The 15,917-nt window shown below is 37.7% G+C and overlaps 1 protein-coding gene across 2 annotated transcripts in view; it reads right to left on the bottom strand.

Annotated features, from left to right (window-relative positions):
* Nucleotides 1–15,917, bottom strand: part of ACER3 (alkaline ceramidase 3) — a 193,276-nt gene that overhangs the window by 111,311 nt on the left and 66,048 nt on the right. For both annotated transcript variants that reach the window (XR_014231781.1, XM_082343393.1), the window contains exon 2: nt 3,742–3,852. Coding sequence is in view for 1 of the 2 variants with exons in the window: in XM_082343393.1 (XP_082199519.1) it covers nt 3,742–3,852 (111 nt within the window). In the remaining variant the exon portion in view is untranslated. The remainder of the gene's footprint in view (nt 1–3,741; nt 3,853–15,917) is intronic.

The following is a 15,917-nucleotide window of genomic DNA, read 5'->3' as shown; positions in this document are numbered from 1 at the left end:
GAGTTATTAAAAACTTGTATTTTCACTTTGAATCATGGCTTCAACATTAAAAACATCCTTCTTTGTCACACAATGCTTTTTGAAGGGAATTCTACTTTATATGATATCAGGATCACTACCCCTGCTTTCTTATTATTACTGTTTCTAACTTTTCTGAATCACTTTTAGTTTTAGATGTGTCTTTTGTATATAGCATAAAGTTCAATCCTAATTGCTGATCAAATTCAAAAATCTTTTTCTTTTGATATTAAGTTAAGCTGATTCATTTTGATTCATATGACTGATGTTTAATCTCAACTCTGTCATATTGTTTCATTATAATAGTTACATATATTACTTTATATTTAATGTATTTCTCTAAGTGAAATGTCTTTTTTGCACTTAATTCTTTTGGTATTTAGAAAAGAGGCTTTTTTGGCCTAGGGGTTACTTTTGTACTTATGCCTTTTATAGTACCCTGAGTTCCCCCCTTTTTTTTCTTAACCTTTTACTATCTAGTTTGTTACTTTTAGATCATATTCTTCAATACTCAACTTACTACATAGGCAATAGTCAATGAACTTATTCTACTTTGCCCTTTCCTTCTCCCATTTAAAAAACTACATTCTCTCTACTTTACCAGACCATATAATGTCCATATACTATTCTTCAGTCCTTATCACATTTGTTTTAGTCTTAGATCTATAGTTAAATGTGTTAAATGTTCATCAGCAGACATTTTGCCCAAGTTCGCCCAGTCTTCTCTTAGTTGGATGAACATCATTCTCTAGTACAATGCAGTCAGTAGAACTTTCTGTGATGAAGGCAATGTTCTATATCTGCACTGCCCAATACGGTAGCCATAAGCCACATATGGGTACTGAGCACTTGAAACGTGGCTAGTGTGACAGAGGAACTGAAATTTGCATTTTATTTAATTTTCATTTATTTAAATTTAAATTACTACATGTGGCTAGCAGCTACTAAATCAGACAGAGCAGTACTCATGGATTCATCAGGAAGGAGTCATGTGTACAGTTTTCAATGAGTACTTGTATGTTTAAAACTGTCTTTCTATAACCTGGATAATTGAAAAACAAGTTGGTTGGAATATAAAATCTTTGGTCTGCACTAAAAATGCAGTTCCACTGATGCCTTTCTTTTTATGTTGCTGATGAGGTCTAGTGCCAGCCTAATTTTCTTGCCCTTATAAGTAGTCTGGTCTTTTTCCCTTGAGCTGTGAGGATTTTTTTCATTTTTAAAATCCAGTAATTTTACTAGTCTCTTTCAGAGTTGACCATTCCAAGTCAGTTTTATGAGACAAAAATGGACTTTTCAATATCTAGATTTGGGTCTTCTTCCATTTCCAAAAAGTCTTCTTTCAAATTAATTTGAAAATTATAATTTTAAATATAAGATCTGTTTCATTGTTTTATTTTTCTTCTTCAGGGACTCCAATTACAGTTGTATTGAATCTTCTTTGTCTGTCTTCCATTTCAATCACTGTCTCTCTGACCCTTTTTATTTCTTTATCTCATTTTCTTTCTCTTGCTTGTTTCTCTGTCTTTCTTAAATAGCCCTTATTAAATACTCAACACATTGTAATTCAGGCTTAATTTCTTTCCTAAGTTTAATCAATTCTAATTTTATTTCTTTTGGGGGGTGAGGAAGCTATTTCTGTTATTACTTTTTATTTTTTTAATTAATTTTTATTGGTGTTATTAGTTTTTATATATTTATTCATTTATTGGTTTGAGGCTAATTCAGTTAGGAGTATTGTGCTGCAGTTTCTTTCTGCTTTATAATTAGTTGTGGGGAAAGAACATCCATGAGCCAAAAGGTATTGATTCTCATTTTCTGTTTTTTTATTACAGTAGCTTTGCATGGATGTAGACTGATTTTGCGGGGGGTCCAAATTGTGGAAAGAGTAAAGGTTTGGGGTTGGTTAAAAGATTTCAAGTTCAAGCCTGCCCCCTTCTGAATAATAAAGGTTAGTGTCCTTTTTCATATACATTTATTTGTTTTGGTGGCGGGGCGGGGTGCAGGGAGAAGGGTCTAATGTATTTTATAGTTGTTTTGTTTCGGTAGGATCTTAATTCCTCACTCTAACTTCCTTCTTTCTCTACACTTACACATCTCCAATGGCTATCTTCCTCTTTCTAGTTATTTCTTTCCCAGAAGTAATACATTTCCCAAACTGCCACTTTAGGTCTTGTACACTTTCAAGTTCTTTACTATGTGCTTTAAAGTACTGTGTACTTTATCAAGTACTATGATTTACCCGGTCTCATAATGTTTTCAGAAATTTTGCATTTATCATGAAGCTTTCTCTTTCTATTGGTGTTTTCTCAGATTAAGCCCTCAACTCTTCTCTCCTCTTTTCCATATAGTTTTTCAAACCTCCCCAAGTCTAAAACATTAAAGACAGTTCTGCTAGAATGTGGTGTTTATTTCTTGTTTAAAAATGATTTGACGTTCATGGTATTATTTTTCTCTTAGTACGGCTGAAAGTGTGGGCTAAGTGTGGTTTTATTTACTTTCCTTCTTAATCTGTATGGTTTTCTAGAAGGATGAGTGGACAAATTCTAACTCAGGAGGGCAGCATTATCCTAGGGCAACCTTGAAGTCCCTCAAATCTTTTTATTCTTATTGTTATTACTGATTGTGATTTGTTGGTATTTTATAAACATTCTTAAAACATCCCAGGAATTAAAGCAAAGGGCTAAGTTTGTGGACAAGTCTTCCTTCTGAAGATGAATGAAGTAACTTTCTCAAAACACCACACATATGAGAAATAGATTCAGAAATTAAACTCTCTCATATGCAATGACTAATATAATTATATAAAATCTGATATGATATACTACAGCTTACAGTTTTGTGGTAATTAGAGGTCCTTTCTGCCCATGTGTAAATAATATCTACCTTGAACTAAAACAAAAGAAATTGTGTTTAATTTAGAAAGTTACATAAAAGAAGCAAACTAGAATCTACTTTCTTTGCTATTTTTGTCTTTATGATGATAATGCAAGGACATGAAAGAGTGATTTTCCCATCTTAGGCTCTGGTAAAGTTCACTCATCCCTCCATGTAACATATATTGAGGACCACTAACTTGCCAGGCAATAGGGATACAAAGATAACTAAGACACAGTCCCTGTCTCACAGACAAGTAGAGGAACAGCAGTAAGTTGCAGAAGATCAGATACAGTAGAATATCCTTTACAAAAAGTTTTAAAATATGTGAATGATATTTTTCATATTTTAAGGATATATACATATATAGTATAAACACAAAAACGTGAGAAAATGATAAATTCAGTATAGAGGTTAACTCTATCAGGGTGAGCTGGGAGGAAGATGGGAATAAAATCAAGCAGGAGTAGAAAGGGAGCTTCAACTTTATCTATAGCAGTTTATTTCTTTAAAAAAGAAAAAGTAAAAACTGAAACAAATATTGCAAAGTGTTAAGATCTGACAAAGAAGGATGGTGAGATACATGGATATATTTGTTATATTATCCCTGTTCTTTTCTGGATGCTTGAAATATCTTGTTATTTTTTTAAATTTATTCAAAATACAGTTCAAATACTGGCAAGATTTGTGGAGTTTTAATTCAGAAGTTTCAGAATATGCTCAAGTTGTATAATAAACAACACAAAATTGAGAAACAATTTTAGGAAAGAATGAGAAAAACAGTCTGTTTGAATATGGTACATCATCTCTTTTCACATCATTTTTTAGATGAAGTGTTATACATACCTGTGAGTGCTAAATAGGAAGCAATGTACCGCTTTTCCAGTCCACCTCTAATGCTCTGAATTGCACCAAAAATTGGAGGTATAATCATAATCAGGTTACTCACTGTATTCCCTATAGAAAAAAAAAACACACAAGAAGATAATGAGATTAATCAATACTACTTTAAATAAAGATATACACAGTTAGCCCTTAGCAAAAATTAAGTAGGTGACTTCTTAGAAAGATGATGGAAAGATATTTACAAGATGCTAAAGGAAAATAGTTCTCTACTCAACAAAAATTTCTTACAAAAATCAAAGTAAAATACAGATACCTTCAGACAAATGAAACTAAGAATTTTCAACCAGAACATCCACTAAAGGAACTTCTAAACTCTCAAGGTAAAAAGCAAAAGTATCTCAGAAAGAACCTCAAAGATAAGCAAAAAGTGAGTTGGGAAAAGCAGCTTACACCAATGCTACTGAAAGGGTGGTCCATGGATAACAGTATGACAAGATAAAATACAGAACTGAGTTAATTTGTCTCTTGAAATGAATGACAACAAATCAGAGCTTGCATTTTTCATCTCTTCTTAAACTTTAATTTTTGTGGCAATGTTTTTAGTTCCTAGTTTCTGTTTCTAGTGAACACAAAAGGCAACGGATCTTGATGTGATTTTTGATCCTCTCTTTACAAAAACAAAGCTGAAATATGAATAGCAAAGAAACAGTAGAAATCGTAATAGCAGAAACAAATAGTAAAATGGGGAAAAAGATGGCTAAACTATTTTGTATATTGATTCTGGGTAGTATTTTATACATTTATTCTGGGAATATAGTGGCACAATACATTCAAAATTCCAAATTTGTGATTTTCAACATAGGAGCTGATATCAGGACAAATATCAATTAATGGACATATACAAAACACTCTACTCTACAACAACAGTACATACATTCTTCTCAAGTGCACATGAACATTTTCCAGGATAGAGCATATGTTAGGCCATAAATTAAGTCTCAATAGACTTAAAAAGGCAGATATAAAGTATCATATAAAATACCTCCTCCAATCACAAAAGAATGACATTAGAAAAAAATAACAGAAGGAAAACTGGAAAATTCACAAACCTGTGGAAATTAAACAAAATATTATTAAACAACCAATGTATCAAAGAAGAAATCACCAACCAAACTAGAAAATACATAAGAGATGAATTAAAATTAATACACACATACCAAAATTAATGGGATGTAGTAAAAGCAGTGCTGAGTGGGAAATTTACAGCTATAAGTGCTTACATTTAAGATTTTCCAGCTGAAATGAAAGAATGTTACTTAGTAACATGAAAATATATGAAAATGTATAACACACTGGTAAAGCTAAGCATAATCAAATTCAGAATACTGTAATACTGTAATATGATGGTGTATTAATCATTTAAGTCTAGTACAATGAAGAAAGGAAAAAAGTATTAAAAATAACTACAGCTACAATAATTTGTTAATAAATACAAAATAAAAAGCAGGTATATTGTGATATCAAAATCCTAAAAGGGTGTAGTAAAAGGATAGGGTTTTAGTATGCAAGGTTGCTATCAGTGTGAAAAAGACAGTTATATCTATAAGTTGTTTTATGTAAGCCTCATGGTAACCACAAAGCAAAAATCTACATTAGACACAACAAAAGATTGTTGTTGGAGGGAATCAAAAAGGAGGGAATTGAAGTATACCACTACAGAAAATCGTTAATTCACAAAGGAAAGCAGCAAGAAAGGAATACAGGAACTACAAAACAGCCAGAAAACAATTAATAAAATGAAACTAGTAAGCCCTTATCTATCAGTAATTGCTCTAAATGTAAAGGGGTTAAATTCTCCAAATAAAAGGCATACAGGGACTTCCCTGGTGGCACAGTGGTTAAGAGTCCGCCTGCCAATGCAGGGGACAGGGGTTCGAGCCCTGGTCAAGGAAGATCCCACATGCCATGGAGCAACTAAGCCTGTGTGCCACAACTACTGAGCCCATGTGCCTAGAGCCCGTGCTCCGCAACGGGAGAGGACACTGCAATGAGAGGCCCACCCACCGCAGTGAAGAGTGGCCCCTGCTTGCTGCAACTGGAGAAAGCCCGTGCACAGCAGCGAAGACTCAACACAGCCAAAAATAAAACAAATAAATAAATTTAAAAAAAAAAAAGGCATACAATGACTGGAAGGATAAAAAAACAAGACCCAACTACATGCTGGCTACAAGAGATTTACTTCAGCTTTAAAGACATACATGGGCTCAAAGTGAAATGATTAAAAAAGATATTCTATGGAAGTAAAAACCAAAAGAGAGCAAAGGTAGCTATAGTTATATCAGACAAAATAGACTTTAAGCCAAAAACTGTAACAAGACAAAAAGATCATTATGTAATAATAAAGGGTTAATTCATCAAAAGGATATATCAGTTGTAAATATATATGTACCTAAATCAGAGCATCTAAATATATTTAGCAAATATCAACAGATCTGAAGGAAGAAGTAGACCACAATACAACAATAGTAGGGGAATTCAATACCCCACTTTCAACAATGGATAGAATCATCCAGACAGAAAATCAACACAGAAAAGTTGGATTTCAACTACACTTGAAACCAAATGTATCTAACAGACATATACAAAACATTCCATCCAAGAGGCAGCAGAGTACACATTTTCCTCAAACACACACAGAACATTCTCCAGGACAGATGATAATAATAGGTCACAAAACAAGTGTTAGAAAATTTAAGAAAACTGAAATCATATGAAGTATCTTTTCTAACTACAATGGCATAAAACTAAAAATCAACAATAGGAGGAAAACTAGAAATTCACAAGTATGTCGAAGTTAAACAACACACTCCTGAACAACAAATGGGGCAAAGAAGAAATCAAAAGGTAAATAAAAAATATCTTGAAACAAATGAAAATGGAAACACAACATACCAAAATTTATGGGATGCAGCTAAAGTAGTTCTAAGAGGAAAGTTTATAGTAATAAATGTCTATATTAAGAAAAAAGATTGCAAATAAACAACCTGACGTTATACCTAAAAGAACCAGAAAAAGAACAAACTAAGCCCAAAGTCAAGAGAAGGAAAGAAATAAAGATCAGAGTGGAAATAAAGAAACTAAGAGCTGGTTTTTTGAAACAGTAAACAAAATTGCCAAACTTTTAGCTAGACTAACTCAAAAAAAGAAGACTCAGATAAATAAAATCAGAAAAGAAAGAAGATATTAAAACTAATACCACAGAAACACTCACTGGGGAAAGGTTAGTCTCTTCAATAAATAGTGTTGGGAAAACTAGATAACCACACACAGAAGAATGAGACTGAACCTCTATCTTACAAAATGAACTCAAACTGGATTAAAGATTTAAGCACACATGAAAAACATGCTCAACGACACTAATCACCAGGGAAATGCAAATCAAAACCACAGTGAGATATCATCTCACACTTGATTGCTAATTATTAGAGAAATGCAAATCAAAACTACAGCGAGGTACCATCTCACACTGGTCAGAATGGCCATCATTGAAAAGTCTACAAATAACAAATGCTGGAGAGGGTGTGGAGAAAAGGGAACCCTCCTACACTGTTGGTGGGAATGTAAACTGGTGCAGCCACTATGGAAAACAGTATGGAGGTGCCTCAAAAAACTAGAGTTGCCATATGATCCAGCAATCCTACTGCTGGGCATATATCCGGACAAAGCTATAATTCAAAAAGATACATGCACCCTTATATTCATAGCAGCACTATTCACAATAGCCAAGACATGGAAATAGCCTAAATGTCCATTGACAGATGAATGGATAAAGAAGATATGGTACACATATACAATGGAATACTATTCAGCCAGAAAAAAGAACGAAATAATGCCATTTGCAGAAAAATTAATGGACCTAGAGATTACCATACTAAGAGAAGTCAGAAAGAGAACGACAAATACCATATGATATCTATCACTTATATGTGGAATCTAAAATATGACAAAAATGAACTTATCTACCAAAACAGAAACAGATTCACAGACATAGAAAACAGACTTGTGGTTGCCAAGGGGTAGGTGTGGTGGGGGAGGTAGGGATTGGGAGTTTGGGATTAGCAGATTTAAATTATTACATAGAGAATGAATAAACAACAAGGTCCCCCTATATAGCACAGGGAACTATATTCAATATCCTGTGATAAACCATAATGGAAAAGAACATGAAAAGAAATATATATATATATATATATATATATATATATATATGTATGTATAACTCAGTCACTTTGCTGTAAGCAGAAATTAACATAATACTGTAAATCAACTATACTTCAATAAAATAATTTTTTTTAAAAAGACAGATAAGTTTTGGCAAGAATGTGGAGAAAAGGGTTGTAAAACGTGTGTTGGTGGGATGTAAAACGGTATAGCCACTACATAAAACAGTATGGAGGTTCCTCAAAAAAATAAAAATAGAACTACCGTATGATTCAGCAATCCCACTTCTTGGTATATATCCAAAGGAAATGAAACAGGACCTCAAAGAGACACCTGCACTCCCATGTTCATTGCAGCATTATTCACAATGGCCAAGATATGGAAACAACCTAAGTGTCCATCAACAGATGAATAGATAAAGAAGGTGTGGTATATATATACAACAGAATATTATTTCAGCCATGAGAAAGAAGGAAATCTTGCTGTTTGCAACAACTTGGATGAAACTTGAGGAAATTATGCTAAGTGAAATATGCCAGAGAAAGACAAATACTATATGATATCACATATATGTGGAATCTAAAAAAACCAAACCCAGAGAAACAGAGAATAGAGTGGCAGTTACCAGGGGCTGAGGGTGGGGGAAATGGGGGAGATGTTTTCAAAGGATACAAACTTCCAGTTACATGACTAACAAGTTTGGGGGTCTAATGAATAGCATGGTGACTACAGCTAATAATACTGTATTATATACTTAAAAGTTGCTGAGAGAGAAGATCTTAAATGTTCTTAACACAAAAAAGAAATGGAAATTATGTGACGGGATGGAGGTGTTAGCTAATGCTATGGAAGTAATCATTTTACGAATATGTGTATCAAATCAACAGCTTGTACATCTTAAATTTATATAACGCTATATTTCAATTATACCTCAGTAAAGCTAGAACAAAATCCGAAAGGATCAAACTATTTTCAAGTAACTTAACTGAATCCTAGAACAAAATTCAAGCCTATTTATGGTAATACAAAAAATATCCAGGACCCAACAAGGTAAGAAGCACAATGTCTTACATCCAATTAAAGATTAGCAGGCAGGGAATTCCCTGGCGGTCCAGTGGTTAGGACTCCGTGCTTCCACTGCAGGGGGCATGGGTTCCATCCCTGGTCAGGGAACTAAGATCCCACTAGCTGCATGGCACAGCCCCCCCCCCCAAAAAGATTACCAAGCATACAAAAAGGAAGAAAACCAACCCAAAAAAATACTCAATTGAAACCAACCCAGAACTGATACTGATGTTAGAATTGGCAGACAAGTATTAAAACAGTTCATATAAGTCTAGAAAATACAAACTAACCTATACTATAGTGTCAGAAAGCAGATCAGTGGTTGTGGGTAGGGCTGGGGTGGAAGAGACAGCAGGATGGAGAAGGACTTATAAAGGGACATGAGAAAACTCGGAGGTGATGAATCTGTTCACTGTCTTGATTGTGGTGATGGTTTCACATGTGTACACATACGACAAAACTTAATTTGTACACCTTAAATAGGCACTTTCTATTGCATGTCATCTATACCCCAATATAGCTGCTTTTTAAAAAAAAAAGTTTTGCCTCTGGGGATTAGAATTGGAGGGTAGAGAGGAAAGAGTTAGGGAAGGGCACTGCTTTCTGGTTTCGTTACAAGTCTTTTAGCACAGGCTGGATTTTTATCTATTTTTAATGCATTACTTTAATAAAGTAAAAGTTAAAGAAACTTTTAGAAAGGGCATAAAATAGTTGGGGATAATTTCACAGATGTGATAAGATTTGAGCTAGACCCTGAAAGGAGAGAAAGGAACAATAAAATCTACTGAGCCTATTATTAAGGACCAAGTACTGGAATTCACATTTTACATATGCTAACATTTGCTTTTCATAACAATATTGTGAAATATTATCGCCCAATTAAATAAACAAAGTTAGGCTACAGGATTATATAATTTTCCCAAATTCTCGCAATAAGCAAATGGTGGAGCCAAGATTTTATTCCAGGTCTATATGTCCTTACAGCCAATGTTCCTCTCCCTAAATGCACTAGCACAGTGTTTGCACAAAGAAGATCCTTATTAACATTTAAAAAATTATATCAAAGAGTATTCTATTCAAAATGTTTTAAGTAAATTCCAAATTATACAAATAACAAAGTAATTTGCCTAGGTGAAGTGTGAAAATATAAGGTGGGAAGCCAGGCAGATTGAAAGATATATATCCAAACAGCAGTTATCAATAACTTTAAGTAAACCTGTGGAAGATGTTGAATATTATGCCATTTAGGAGAGCCCTAGGATTCAAACTAATGAAAATCTTTATTGATGACTGAGATAAAGGAAATGAAACACGCCCAAAGGTCCAGATAATATTAAATTTAGCTGAGATGTCAACACTCTGGAAGCCAGAAATACATTTCTGAAGGTAGAGGATATGGGACGGCCCCACAAACTACATTAAACTCAATTAAGGATAACACAAAGTTTTACGTATTAGAATGAGGAATTGCAGACCACAAATACAGGCTACTGTGACAGACAGAATAAGGACAACTCTGAGAGAAAGATGCAAAACAGAAAGATGACAGTAGACTATTCTTGGGGGAAAAATCTCAATATACTACCTTAAAGCAATACTTAGAGGTAAAAATGGAAAGAGCTGGATAGTGACCATCCTACTTCTCTTTGCTTTAATTCAGCTTCTTTTTAGAACGCGTACGTATTTGTGGAACCCTACTTTAAACAAAATAGAGATCCTAAGTACTGAGAGAGATACTAAAACAAAGAAATCATTTACTTAATAAATAAAACGTGTCATATGAGCAATGGCATAACTGTCTTCAAATATCAACTTCAAAGTTTAAAGGAATGTTAAACTAAAGGTGAATGAGGCTTGCTATGGCTATGAAACATCAAAATTAAATTCAATGAAGTTACAGAGAAGCATATTTCCGCTCAATACAAGGCAAAATATTCTAAAATTAGAGCTGTCCAAAAAAAAAAAAAAGTAACAAGACCATGAACTTTTGGGGCAGGGACCATGTCTTACTCATATCTGTATGCTTTTGACTGGCACAACACCAAGGACAGAGTACGCACTCAGGAAAGTCTGGTAGAATGAATAAATTCATATATGCATGCTTACTGAAACCTGAGTATAGCAGTTTCTCCTTTTATCCCCTGGTATTATTCACAAAATTACGTGTTTCTTACTTTTTTGATTTAACAATGGTTATAGTAGATGGTAGCTTGTTTATTTTAGCATAACTTCACTCTTTTTTAAAAAGTGACAAACGTTTATTGTAAAAAATTTAAACAATTCAGAAAAGTGTAAAAAAAATTAAATCATCAAATATCCTAACACCCAGCGATTATCATCATTAATATTTGTTAAGGGACTTCCCTGATGGCGCAGTGGTTAAGAATCCGCCTGCCAATGCAAGGAACATGGGTTCGATCCCTGGTCCGGGAAGAGCCCACATGCCGCAGAGCAACTGAGCCCATGTGCCATGACTACTGAGCCTGCGCACCGCAACTACTGAAGCCTGTGCGCCTACAGGCCGTGCTCCGCAACAAGAGAAGCCACCGCAATGAGAAGCCCATGCATTGCAACAAAGTGTAGTCCCCGCTCGCCTCAACTAGAGAAAGCCCGTGCACAGCAACGAAGACCCAACGCACCCCCCCCAAAAAATAAAACTTTGCTAAGTTTTACATATACAGAGAGAGATTAATGCATGGGAATTAAGAAAGAAAAGACAGGAGGAGAGAAGATGGCGGAAGAGTAAGACGCGGAGATCACCTTCTTTCCCACAGATACAGTAGAAATACATCTACACGTGGAACTGCTCCTACAGAACACCCACTGAACACGGGCAGAAAACGTCAGACCTCCCAAAAGGCAAGAAACTCCCCCCGTACTTGGGTAGGGCAAAAGAAAAAAGAAATAACAGAGACAAAAGAATAGGGACGGCACCTGCACCAGTGGGAGGGAGCTGTGAAGGAGGAAAGATTTCCATGCACTAGGAAGCCCCTTCGCGGGCAGAGACTGCGGGTGGCACAGGGGGGAAGCTTCGGAGCCACAGAGGAGAGCGCAGCCACAGGGGTGCGGAGGGCAAAGCGGAGAGATTCCCGCACTTCCCGCACGGAGGCTCGGCGCTGACCAGCACTCACCAGCCCGAGAGGCTTGTCTGCTCAGCCGCCGGGGCGGGTGGGGCTGGGAGCTGAGGCTCGGGCTTCGGTCGGATTGCAGGGAGAGGACTGGGGTTGGCGGCGTGAACACAGCCTGAAGGGGTTAGTGCACCACAGCTAGCCGGGAGGGAGTCCGGGAAAAAGTCTGCAGCTGCCGAAGAGGCAAGAGAGTTTTTCTTCCCTGTTTCCTGGTGCTCGAGGAGAGGGGATTCAGAGCGCCGCCTAAACAAACTTCAGAGACAGGCACGAGCCGCGGCTAACAGCGCGGATCCCACAGCAACAGGGGCGCAGAGGGAAAAACGGAGAGATTCCCGCACAGAGGCTCGGCGCCGAGCAGCGCTCACCAGCCCGAGAGGCTTGTCTGCTCCCCCGCCGGGGCGGGCGGGGGCTGGGAGCGGAGGCTCGGGCTTCGGTCGGATCGCAGGGAGAGGACTGGGGTTGGCGGCGTGAACACAGCCTGAAGGGGTTAGCGCACCACAGCTGGCTGGGAGGGAGACCGGGAAAAAGTCTGCAGCTGCCGAAGAGGCCAGAGACTTTTTCTTGCCTCTTTGTTTCGCGGCGTGCAAGGAGAGGGGATTCAGAGCGCCGCCTAAACGAACTCCAGAGACTGGCGCGAGCCGCGGCTAACAGCGCGGACCCCAGAGACGGGCGTGAGACGCTGGGGCTGCTGCTGCCGCCTCCAAAAAGCCTGTGTGCGAGCACAGGTCACTCTCCACACCGCCCCTCCCGGGAGCCCGTGCAGCCCGCCATTGCCAGCGTCCCGTGATCCAGGGACAACATCCCCGGGAGAACGCACTGCGCACCTTAGGCTGCTGCAACGTCACGCCGGCCTCTGACAACGCAGGCTCGCCCCGCCTCCTCTGTACCCCTCCCTCCCCGCGGCCTGGGTGAGCCAGAGCCCCCGAAGCAGCTGCTCCTTTAACCCCGTCCTGTCTGGGCGGGGAACAGACGCCCTCAGGCGACCTACACGCAGAGGCGGGTCCAAATCCAAAGCTGATCCCCAGGAGCTGTGCAAACAGAGACGAGGAGGGGAAATCTCTCCCAGCAGCCTCAGAAGCAGCGGATTAAAACTCCACAAACAACTTGATGTGCCTGCATCTGTTGAATACCTGAATAGACAACGAATCATCCCAAATTCAGGAGGTGGACTTTGGGAGCAGGATATATTAATTTTTCCCCTTTTCCTTTTTTTTGTGAGTGTATATGTATATGCTTCTGGGGGAGATTTTGTCTGTATAGCTTTGCTTTATAATAGCTTTATTTTACTTCACTATATTATAGCCTCTTTCTTTCTTTCTTTCTTTCTTTCTATTTTTTCTCCCTTTTACTCTGAGCCGTGTGGACGAAAGGCTCTTGGTGCTTCAGCCAGGCATCAGGGCCGTACCTCGGAGGCGGGAGAGCCAACTTCAGGACACTGGTCCACAAGAGACCTCCCAGCTCCATGTAATACCAAACGGCAAAAATCTCTCAGAGATCTCCATCTCAACATCAAGACCCAGCATCACTCAATGACCAGCAAGCTACAGTGCTGAACACCCTATGCCAAACGACTAGCAAGACAGGAACACAGCCCCATCCATTAGCAGAGAGGCTGCCTAAAATCATAATAAGGCCACAGACACCCCAAAATACACCACCAGACGTGGACATGCCCACCAGAAAGGCAAGATCCAGCCTCATCCACCAGAGCTCAGGCACTAGTTCCCTCCACCAGGAAGCCTACACAACCCACTGAACCAACCTTAGCCACTGGGGACAGATACCAAAAACAACGGGAACTACGAACCTGCAACCTGTGATAAGGAGACCCCAAACACAGTAAGATAAGCAAAATGAGACGACAGAAAAACACACAGCAGATGAAGGAGCAAGGTCAAAATACACTAGACTTAACAAATGAAGAGGAAATAGGTAGTCTACCTGACAAAGAATTCAGAATAATGATAGTAAGGATGATCCAAAATCTTGGAAATAGAATAGACAAAATGCAAGAAACATTTAACAAGGACGTAGAAGAACTAAAGAGGAACCAAGCAATGATGAAAAACACAATAAATGAAATTAAAAATACTCTAGATGGGATCAATAGCAGAATAACTGAGGCAGAAGAAAGGATAAGTGATCTGGAAGATAAAATGGTGGAAATAACTACTGCAGAGCAGGATAAAGAAAAAAGAATGAAAAGAACTGAGGACAGTCTCAGAGACCTCTGGGACAACATTAAACGCACCAACATTCGAATTATAGGGGTCCCAGAAGAAGAAGAGAAAAAGAAAGGGACTGAGAAAATATTTGAAGAGATTATAGTTGAAAACTTCCCTAATATGGGAAAGGAAATAGTTAATCAAGTCCTGGAAGCACAGAGAGTCCCATACAGGATAAACCCAAGGAGAAACATGCCAAGACACATATTAATCAAACTGTCAAAAATTAAATATAAGGAAAACATATTAAAGGCAGCAAGGGAAAAAAAACAAATAACACACAAGGGAATCCCCATAAGGTTAACATCTGATCTTTCAGCAGAAACTCTGCAAGCCAGAAGGGAGTGGCAGGATATACTTAAAGTGATGAAGGAGAAGAACCTACAACCAAGATTACTCTACCCAGCAAGGATCTCATTCATATGTGATGGAGAAATTAAAACCTTTACAGACAAGCAAAAGCTGAGAGAGTTCAGCACCACCAAACCAGCTTTACAACAAATGCTAAAGGAACTTCTCTAGGCAAGAAACACAAGAGAAGGAAAACACCTACAATAACAAACCCAAAACATTTAAGAAAATGGGAATAGGAACATACATATCGATAATTACCTTGAATGTAAATGGATTAAATGCTCCCACCAAAAGACACAGGCTGGCTGAATGGATACAAAAACAAGACCCATATATATGCTGTCTACAAGAGACCCACTTCAGACCTAGAGACACATACAGACTGAAAGTGAGGGGATGGAAAAAGATATTCCATGCAAATGGAAATCAAAAGAAAGCTGGAGTAGCAATTCTCATATCAGACAAAATAGACTTTAAAATAAAGACTATTACAAGAGACAAAGAAGGACACTATATAATGATCAAGGGATCGATCCAAGAGGAAGGTATAACAATTGTAAATATTTATGCACCCAACATAGGAGCACCTCAATACATAAGGCAAATACTCACAGCCATAAAAGGGGAAATCGACAGCAACACAATCATAGTAGGGGACTTTAACACCCCACTTTCACCAATGGACAGATCATCCAAAATGAAAATAAATAAGGAAACACAAGCTTTAAATGATACATTAAACAAGATGGATTTAATTGATATTTATAGGACATTCCACCCCAAAACAACAGAATACACATTTTTCTCAAGTGCTCATGGAACATTCTCCAGGATAGATCATATCTTGGGTCACAAATCAAGCCTTGGTAAATTTAAGAAAATTGAAATAGTATCAAGTATCTTTTCCGACCACAACGCTATGAGACTAGATATCAATTACAGGAAAAGATCTGTAAAAAATACAAACACATGGAGGCTACACAATACACTACTTAATAACGAAGTGATCACTGAAGAAATCAAAGGGGAAATCAAAAAATACCTAGAAACAAATGACAATGGAGATACGACGACCCAAAACCTATGGGACGCAGCAAAAGCAGTGCTAAGAGGGAAGTTTATAGCAATACAAGCCTACCTCAAGAAACAGGAAACATCTCGAATAAACAACCTAACCTTGCAC

Source organism: Balaenoptera borealis (genome assembly GCF_965194805.1).
Source record: "Balaenoptera borealis genome assembly, chromosome: 11".
In the NCBI taxonomy this organism is placed as follows: Eukaryota; Metazoa; Chordata; class Mammalia; order Artiodactyla; family Balaenopteridae; genus Balaenoptera; species Balaenoptera borealis.
Note: the sequence above shows the minus strand (reverse complement) of the source record. Positions and strands in the feature narration are given on the sequence as shown.